General features: G+C 35.3%; 1 protein-coding gene across 1 annotated transcript in view; it reads left to right on the top strand.

Annotated features, from left to right (window-relative positions):
• Positions 1-8,100, top strand: part of MIPOL1 (mirror-image polydactyly 1) — a 306,365-nt gene extending 298,265 nt beyond the window's left edge. The window contains 1 exon segment of the mRNA XM_024762065.1: positions 7,371-8,100. Coding sequence (XP_024617833.1) covers positions 7,371-7,437 — 67 coding nt within the window. The 3' untranslated portion in view covers positions 7,438-8,100.
• Positions 8,101-10,698: the final 2,598 nt, after the last annotated feature.

Here is a 10,698-nt window from a genome sequence, read left to right as displayed (position 1 = left end):
AGAGAAGGGGAAATTTCTCCCAGCAGCCTCAGTAGCAGCGGATTAAATCTCCACAATCAACTTGATGTACCTTGCATCTCTGGAATACCTGAATAGACAACGAATCATCCCAAAATTGACGTGGTGGACTTTGTGTGATTTTCTCTATATAGTTTTTCTTTTACCATTTGTCCTAGGGTTCTGTCTGTACGTTTTCGGATTTTTTGTGAGGTTTTTTTGCTATACTTTTTTGGCACTTGTTATCATTGGTGGATTTGTTTCTTGGTTTAGTTGCTCTCTTCTTTCTTTCTTTTTTTTATTGCTTTTCCTTTTTTTTAATTAATAACAATTTTTTTATTTTAATAACTGTTTTATTTTACTTGTTTTTTTTCCTTCATTCTTTTTTTCTCCCCTTTCTTCTAAGCTGTGTGGCTGACAGGGTCTTGATGCTCAGGCTGGGTGTCAGGCCGGTGCCTCTGATATGGGAGAGCCAAGTTGAGGACATTGGTCGACCAGAGACCTCCCGGCTCCACATAATATCAAACAGAAAAACCTCTCCCAGAGATCTCCATCTCAACAATAAGACCCAGCTCCACTCAGCTACCAGCAAGCTACAGTGCTGGACACCCTAGACCAAACAACTAGCAAGACAGGAACACAACCCCACCCATTAGCAGAGAGGCTGCCTAAAATCATAATAAGCTCACAGACACCCCAAAACACACCACCAGACATGGTCCTGCCCACCAGAAAGACAAGATCCAGCCTCATCCACCAAAACACAGCCATGAGTCCCCTTCACCAGGAAGCCTACACAACCCACTGAACCAACCTTAGCCACAGGGGGCAGACACCAAAAACACAGGGAACTATGAACCTGCAGCCTGCGAAAAGGAGACCCCAAACACAGTAAGCTAAGCAAAATGAGAAGACAGAGAAACACACAGCAGATAAAGGAGCAAGGTAAAAACCCACCAGACCAAACAAATGAAGAGGAAATAGGCAATCTATCTGAAAAAGAATTCAGAGTAATGATAGTAAAGATGATCCAAAACCTTGGAAATAGAATGGAGAAAATACAAGAAATGTTTAACAAGGACCTAGAAGAACTAAAGAGCAAATAAACAATGATGAACAACACAATAAATGAAATTAAATATTCTCTAGAAGGAATCAATAGAAGAATAACTGAGGCAGAGGAACAGATAAGTGACCTGGAAGATAAAATATTGGATATAACTACCACAGAGCAGAATACAGAAAAAAAGAATGAAAAGAATTGAGGACAGTCTGAGAGACCTCTGAGACAACATTAAACGCACCAACATTTGAAATATAGGGGTCCCAAAGAAGAAGAGAAAACGAAAAGGACTGAGAAAATATTTGAAGAGATTATAGTTGAAAACTTCTCTAATATGGGAAAGGAAATAGTTAAGTCCAGGAAGTGCAGACAGTCCCATACAGGATAAATCCAAGCAGAAACATGCCAAGACACATGTTAATCAAGCTATCAAAAATTAAATGCAAAGAAAAAATATTAAAAGCAACAAGGGAAAATCAACAAATAACATATAAGGGAATCCCCATAAGGTTAACAGTTGATCTTTCAGAAGAAACTCTGCAAGCCAGAAGGGAGTGGAAGGACATATTTAAAGTGATGAAAGGGAAAAACGTACAACCAAGATTTTTCTACCCAGCAAGGCTCTCATTCACATTGGACAGAGAAATCAAAACCTTTACAGACAAGCAAAAGCTAAGAGAATTCAGCACCACCAAACCAGCTTTACAACAAATGCTAAAGGAACTTCTCTAGGCAGGAAACACAAGAGAAGGAAAAGACCAACAATAACAAACCGAAAACAATTAAGAAAATGGGCATAGGAACATACATATCGATAACTGCCTTAAATGTAAATGGATTAAATGCTCCAAACAAAAGACATAGGCTGGCTGAATGGATACAAAAACAAGACTCATATACATGCTGTCTACAAGAGACCCACTTCAGACCTAGGGACACATACAGACTGAAAGTGAGGGGAAGAAAAATGATATTCCATGCAAATGGAAATCAAAAGAAAGCTGGAGTAGCAATTCCCATATCAGACAAAATAGACTTTAAAATAAAGACTATTACAAGAGACAAAGAAGGATACTACATATTGATCAAGGGATCAGTCCAAGAAGAAGATATAACAATTGTAAATATTTATGCACCCAACATAGGAGCACCTCAATACATAAGGCAAATGGTAACACCCATAAAAGAAAAATCGACAGTAGCACAATCATAGTAGGGGACTTTAACACCCCACTTTCACCAATGGACTGATCATCCGAAGTGAAAATAAATAAGAAATGCAAACTTTAAATGATACATTAAACAAGATGGACTTAATTGATATTTATAGGACATTCCATCCAAAAACAGCAGAATACACTTTCTTCTCAAGTGCTCATGGAACATTCTCCAGGATAGATCATATCTTGGGTCACAAATCAAGCATTGGTAAATTTAAGAAAATTGAAATCATATCAAGTATCTTTTCCAACCACAATGCTATGAGACTAGATCTCAATTACAGGGAAAAAATCTATAAAAAATACAAACACGTGGAGGCCACACAATACACTACTAAGTAACCATGAGATCACTGAAGAAATCCAAGAAGAAATTTAAAAATACCTAGAAACAATGACAACATGATGACCCAAAACCTATGGGATGCAGCAAAAGCAGTTCTAAGAGGGAAGTTTATAGCAACACAATCCTACCTCAAGAAACAAGAAACATCTCAAATAAACAACCTAACTTTACACCTAAAGCAATTAGAGAAAGAAGAACAAAAAACCCCAAAGTTAGCAGAAGGAAAGAAATCATAAAGATCATATCAGAAATAAATGAAAAGAAATGAAGGAAACAATAGCAAAGATCAATAAAACTAAAACTGGTTCTTTGAGAAGATAAACAAAATTGTTAAACCATTAGCCAGACTCAACAAGAAAAAAAAGGGAGAAGACTCAAATCAATAGAAGTAGAAATGAAAATGGAGAAGTAACAAGTGATACTGCAGAAATACAAAGGATCATGATAGATTACTACAAGCAGCTATATGCCTATAAAATGGACAACCTGGAAGAAATGGATAAATTCTTAGAAAAACACAACCTTCCGAGGCTGAACCAGGAAGAAACAGAAAATTTAAACAGACCAATCACAAGAACTGAAATTGAGACTGTGATTAAAAATATTCCAGCACACAAAAGCCCGGGACCAGATGGCTTCACAGGCGAATTCTATCAAACATTTAGAGAAGAGCTAACACCTGTCCTTCTCAAACTCTTCCAAAATATAGCAGAGGGTGGAACACTCCCAAATTCATTCTACGAGGCCACCATCACCTTGATACCAAAACCAGACAAAGATGTCACAAAGAAAGAAAACTTCAGGCCAGTATCAATGATGAACCTAGATGCAAAAATCCTCAACAAAATACTACCAAACAGAATCCAGCAGCACATTAAAAGGATCATGCACCATGATCAAGTGGGGTTTATCCCAGGAATGCAAGGATTCTTCAGTATATACAAATCAATCAATGTGATAAACCATCTTAACAAATTGAAGGAGAAAAACCATATGATCTTCTCAATAGATGCAGAAAAAACTTTCGACAAAATTCAACACCCATTTATGACAAAAGCCCTCCAGAAAGTAAGCATACAGGGAACTTACCTCAACATAATAAAGGCCATATATGACAAACCCACAGCCAACATCGTTCTCAATGTTGAAAAACAAACCATTTCCTCTAAGATCAGGAACAAGACAGGGTGGTCCACTCTCACCACTATTATTCAACATAGTTTTGGAAGTTTTAGCCACAGCAATCAGAGAAGAAAAACAAATAAAAGGAACCCAAATCAGAAAAGAAGAAGTAAAACTGTCACTTTGCAGCTGACATGATACTCTTCATGGAGAATCCTAAAGATGCTACCAGAAAACTACTAGAGCTAATTAATGAATTTGGTAAAGTAGCAGGATACAAAATTAACACACAAAAATCTCTTGCATTCCTATACACTAATGATGAAAAATCTGAAATAGAAATGAAGGAAACACTCCCATTTACCACTGCAACAAAAAGAATAAAATACCTAGGAATAAACTTACCTAAGGAGACAAAAGACCTGTATGCAGAAAACTATAACCTGATGAAAGGTATATATACAATGGAATATTACTCAGCCATAGAAAGAAATGAAATTGAGTTATTTGTAGTGAGGTGGATGGACCTAGAGTCTGTCATACAGAGTGAAGTAAGTTAGAAAGAGAAAAACAAATACCGTATGCTAACACATATATATGGAATCTAAAGGAAAAAAATGGTCCTGAAGAACCTAGGGGCCGGACAGGAATAAAGACAGACGTAGAGAGTGGACTTGAGGACACGGGGAGGGGGAAGGGTAAGCTGGGACAAAGTGAGAGAGTGGCATGGACAAATATACACTACCAAATGTAAAATAGATGGCTAGTGGTAGCAGCCACATAGCACAGGGAGATCAGTTCAGTGCTTTGTGACCACCTAGAGGGGCGGGAAAGGGAGGGTGGGAGGGAGATGTAACAGGGAGGAGATATGGGGATATATGTTTATGTATAGCTCATTCACTTTGTTCTAAAGCAGAAAGTAACACACTATTTTAAAGCAATTATACTATAATAGAGGTGTTAAAAAAAATACCCAATTTGACTTAAGTAGTAACTTGAGGAAACAGTTTAATGAAGCTATTAAGACAAATAATACATTAACCTATAATCTGAAATCTGTAGCTTTCTAGTAGCCAAAACTCTAGTGGAAGTAGCTTTGCAATAAGAACAGGGAAACCAGGCCGTATTTCTTACTGTCTTATCTTAGGACGTTGTATGAGGGTTTCCTTGTCCGTGCTTCAGTTCATCATTTAAAATAGAGAAATTCTAATCTTAGATCTAACCCTTTTCCTATTCATGAAGTTTGTGGGAAGCTATTGCTGAGCAACATGTAAAGCAATTGGGCCCTATTTTATTAAAGTATGTAATTTTTTGAAGGATATTATTGATTTGGACAGTAAAGAATAGCCTGTAGGCAGATCCTGCAAGATGGTTCAACAGACAGGCACACCTACCTTCCTGTCAGCACAGTCCATGTTTGGCAGATGTAGTCCATTCCTTACAGGAAAGAATAGGTGCTTCATTGTGTTTCCAAAGTCAGTAAGCTTTTACAAAACTAAGTAATTGACATTTTTCTCATTTCTGAGATCAAATTTTCATAAATCATTCCACCTGAATAAACTGAGAATGTGGTGGTTCTAGTAATTGTTGAAATATAGTAAATACATTGCAAAATGTGATATTTAAGTATTTCCTTCTAACCTCTTACCTTAGCAAGATGTATTAAGAGTTCTAAATGGAAAGATATCCTACTGTGTGAAAAAGAAACTAAAGTAAAATGAGTCCATCTGTAAAGGAGAAGGCAAAAGAAGCACAAAACAGGTTCATCTCAGTAATTCGGCATTCCGTTGATTCAGAATTCATAGTGATAATAACTGTGCAGAGTAGAGCTTACTTTTACATTACGAGGAAGTTTTTTTAATAGTAATGCAAATGATATTGTAGGGGAGGGATATATTTAACCATCTAGAAAGTAATATTTTCTAACTTTTTACAGTACATCCTGAGCAATTCTATTAGTGGCATACCAAGGTTTCTCCTGGGAGTCATTTGTTAACAGTTAATTCAAGTTATTATCATATTTTACAGTACAGTTAAAATTTCATAGTGGCATTTTTCTTCCCCCTCCTCCACAATTCAACATAGTGAAACTGTGTCTTAAAGGATCTATGTAATCCTATGAATCATAATATTCAGAGTGTATAAAATAGCACTAGTTTTTATCACTAGGGAAAGTCCAACTAATACAGACTTATCTGTGAATACAGTGAATTGTCCAGTAAATCTTCTAGTTCAAGTATTTGCATCACTAGCTTAAACGTGGTTTAATGGTTGTATATTACTTGTGTAAAATTTACGTTTGAGAAATTTGTAGTAATAAATTTAAGCAAGATTTGCATTTTTACTCTAAGATCATTACTATATTTCTCAAAGCAAAGATACTTTTATGCACTGAATTGTTTCATATTCCTGTTTTCTATTAACAGAAGTCTTGATATATGCAGAATCATCCAATAAACTTGAGCTGTTTTCAGTGTTGCATGCATCCAATTAGTCCATCTAAACCAGTGTGTATGACGCTAAGAATACCCTCATTCCGTTAGTGTCTAGCTCTGTGCTGTGTTTATTTGCAAAGGACCCTCATGCATGGGTCCATATAAATGAGGTAAGCTGGAACAGACTAGACTGTGTCACTCACCAGTCTTTGAGGAGGGAGCTTTGTGTATATGAAAACTGCTGGGTGTGATTTTCACTTATAAAGATTTCTGTGTGTGTAACACCAAGCAAGATTTTTTGTTGAGGTTTTATGCTTGCGGGAAAGAAAATAATAAGGAAAAAAATCAATTAATGATCTGATTCCATCATCTTTTGTCAAGCAAAACTGTCACTCATTCAATGAATGTGATTTCCCTCCCATAGAGTAGTCTAAGAACCTACAGAATGACTTCTGAATTTTTGACTCTATTTTCAGTATAATTGGTGAGTTTTTAATCAACTGAAAAATCACTTATCTTTGACTCAGAAGCATATATAGTCATTGCTAGCCTATTTATATTACTCAGAAATAGAAACTTTTAAAATGTAGTACAGAAAGTCTGGTTTTATTAGCATCAAATCATTTTTATACATTTAAGTTATATTCATACCATTGAGATATCAAGTTTTTCCAACTTAGCCACCTAATACCTGGCTTTAAACAGAAGAAATTTAATGCATAACAGTTGTACAGTATACCAATATGTTACTTATTTAGCTAGGTAACAGATCTAAGGCTGATAGTATTTATGTATTGAAATATGTACTCTTGGTGAAAATCAGTTTGAAACTGCTCTATGTTTAATATGCCATCTTGTCGTTGCATAGTAATGATTTCATTCATAACCGTAATGCAAGTAGGTAAATGTATTAAAATTAGTATCTTAGATTTTTCATGTAGCATCTAATGCTGACATAATCTGAAGATCTGGATTAAAGTTTGTGTTTTTGCTGTTTTTTTAACCTCAAATACTTGGCACTCTGCACCCGTGTCTCTCACTTACAGTAATGCTTTGTTTCTTAACATGACTACCAAGAATGCTTGGTCACAGGCAAATACTGTCCTTTTTCAGCCAAAACATTCCTGACAATAATTGCACGTTTTATAATCATTTTTTTCCCTCTTGCCCCCCTGCCCCCAACTTAGGTTGGAAAGGCTGGTGGACGTCCTGAGGAAGAAGGTTGGAACAGGGACCATGAGGACAGTGATCTGACTGAGAAAAAAACGACAGTCTGGGGAAGCAATCACATCTGGTGACCAGGCTGCTTCATTCAACACTGTGTAAACACTAAAGCCTTAACTTAGCAAACAGTTGTTAGAAGTGGGACACTCCAACCACATTCCAAGTTGAGATAAAATCAAATCACAAATGTTTAACCACTTTGCTGCTGACTTGAGTTATTTATCCAAATGTATTAACTACAGACTTTTACCAATGGGTAGCTATAAAGTTGCAGCTTATTTTGTAACTATTTTATACCTTACTGTATTTAATATAAATATTTTTGCTGAAAGACCATTATAGAAACATAGTAAAGTTGGTCAGGATCATATCTTCACATATGGCCCTTTCTGAATCAAAATACAGCAGAGTAAATATTGCCTAAACCTTAATCCACTGTGTTAGGTCAAAACTTCAAATACATACATTTTTCAATGTAGAGTTTATTTCTTAACCAATGAGAGAAGCACATACATAAGAGTGTATAGTCTTCCTTCAATGCATGCATGTAATCTTTGTTAGTTTTAAAGAATATTAAGTATAGATACCAAGAATCAAATGTATAATTTGCCTTAATAAGAGTTTGGTTTATTAAAATTGCATTAATCAAGGCATGATTTTTCTTTCACTACAAATAATGCACACTGTTTTCAATAAAAAGAGGGTATTGTTAATGTGTACTTATAAATTCATGGTGTCAATATTTTTTAAATGTTGGGTCTGAATAATGATCTAAACTCTATTTAAGCTGTAGAAGTTGCCAAGTCTGGGCGTCCCTGGTGGCGCAGGTGGTTGAGAGTCTGCCTGCCGATGCAGGGGACACGGGTTCATGCCCCGGTCCGGGAAGATCCCACATGCCGCGGAGCGGCTGGGCCCATGAGCCGTGGCCGCTGAACCTGCACGTCCGGAGCCTGTGCTCCACAATGGGAGAGGCCACAACAGTGAGAGGCCCGCGTACCACAAAAAAAAAAAAAAAAAAAAAGAAAGAAATTGCCAAGTCTGTCTAATAGACTGGGATACTTTTGGCTTGAAAATTAGCATGTGCCAGCATGATGCTAAAAGGCAAGAGCCCATCAAACATATTAAGTATTCTTTTCTATTATCTTTATTTAGATTATCATTTGAATTTTTGTAATGGAGGAGAGGAACCTAATATATAATATACAAAAGAATTATAATTAAAAATATAAAGCCTTGGGGAAAAATTAAACCTGCGATTTGGTTCAGGATACCTACTTTTTTTTAATTTAAGGGATAATTTAAAATAATTACATCACGGTAGTCACTTCTAATCATATGAAATTATGAACAAAACTAAGATTTTTTGGCTTAGGAATGTATTTGGCTATATGAAAAAAAATTTTTTTTAGATTGAATAGATGAGAAGCTGATAGAAAATAAATATGAGTGGAGCAGGATCAAATTGACAAGTAGAGGTGGAATTAGTGAAAATTTTGTAGGCAAGTGAAAAATTTTCTAAGTCCATACAATTTTTTAATTTATCTTTAAGATTGAACTAAATCTACCATTGCCTGTTTTCAGGACAAGTGCAGAATAGTTTATTACATACACCATTGGAGATTATGCCTTGGAACCTTTTTTACTCTGTGATAAAGGTGCTTTATCATAGGGTAACAAAAGAATCATGATGCAAAGAAACTCTATTTCTTTCTTATTAAATCCATTGAATTAACTGATAGAATCATCCCACTGAGTTCAAATTTAGAATTTACTCATGTTGCCGACTTTAAAAAATTTTTTAACTATGAGAATTAGAAAATAAGGAATGATAGGGGTTAAAAATAAACTAACTGGATTTACTCTACAGTCCTAAAGAGAATTATAGCCTCTCACAAACCAGCGACTATATAACTATACAAATTTGGAATAATTTGGTTATGCATGTAGTCTTCTCTCTGAGGTCTAACTGAAACATGTAACAGCTCCCTATGTGAAGGAAGAGCACCTTTCAAGTCATGCGGGTAAGTAAAAAGAAACAGTTCTTGTCACAAAATAGTCCATTCCTGAATCCTCTTCAAATAAATCACAAGTAAACTTGAATTTTCAGGTTATTCCTGAAGAACAGACAAACCTTTATTGAGTTATTTTGCTTGAGGTTTTATAAAACACAAAGTGTAGAATAAAGACATTTTATAATTTCCAAACATCTCTTCCTATAACTATACAATCAGATTAGCACAACTAGTTCCTATAATCAATATCCAGAACTGTTATAGAATTTGATATTATAACGTTAAATTTACAAAACAATGGTAACATCTACTACTGCTCAGTGTAGGTAATCTCCCGCAATTACCACATCCCCTTCAAAATGAGTTGTCTACAAAATTACAAATGCTTCAAGTAGTCTTTTTGGGGGGGGCAGGGAGGGTTGTATGAAGGAATAAGCTTACCCACTGAAGATCAGTTCTTTACATATTCAATTATAATGCAACATCTGAAGTATTCCACCACTGCCCAGAGAGGTTGCTTTGAGTTTACTTTAAACATCAAATCTAATTCCTATAGTAACGTGAGAATTTACTTTCCCTTGTAAAAAATAAGTAGTTCAGAGGAAAAGCAGAAAAGATCATATAAATGTGTAGCACTCGATGATTTACAAAGTCCTTTCCCATCTGTATTTTTATTTGATCCTATCACAACCATATAATAATAACAATATATTATATATATCAACCACGTAATAATGATAATGATGATAGTAATTTTAGTCGTAGTAGTAGTAGTACATTTTGCAAGCAAGGAAACACTCTCAGCAGGGCTAGGAATTTGCCAAGGACTGGCTAGGCCTTACAGCTGAGGTCATAAGACTAAACTCCATGCAACCGTAGGTCTCCAGACCTTTCATTAAAAAGAATTAAAAATCAAAGATTTTAACTCCTGCAATTTATTTTATTATTGTACCATTTCTTTTATACATATATTTGTGAATTTTCTACACATTTCTTTAAATGAAGTACTATAATATGAGCTGCATATGCAAATAGCATCACATTATTACTACCTCTCTATAGTGTTATAGTGGCAGCCTTAGCCTTAGCCTTCACTAATTAGGAATATTGTGACAATTCATTGTTGATAAAAAATAGCCTGAGTTGCTTATAAGCAAAGCCTAAGCAGTTATAGCAAAGTTATTAGTTAATTATTATGTGAGAAATTTTCATTCTACTTTTATAAATAAGCCATTATGTTAAAATTATTTAAAATATTTTTCTTGGGCTTCCCTGGTGG

The sequence above is a fragment of the Neophocaena asiaeorientalis genome, unplaced genomic scaffold, assembly GCF_003031525.2.
Source record: "Neophocaena asiaeorientalis asiaeorientalis breed wild unplaced genomic scaffold, Neophocaena_asiaeorientalis_V1.1 scaffold190, whole genome shotgun sequence".
Classification (NCBI taxonomy): Eukaryota; Metazoa; Chordata; class Mammalia; order Artiodactyla; family Phocoenidae; genus Neophocaena; species Neophocaena asiaeorientalis.
This window is presented reverse-complemented; position numbering and strand designations above follow the sequence as displayed.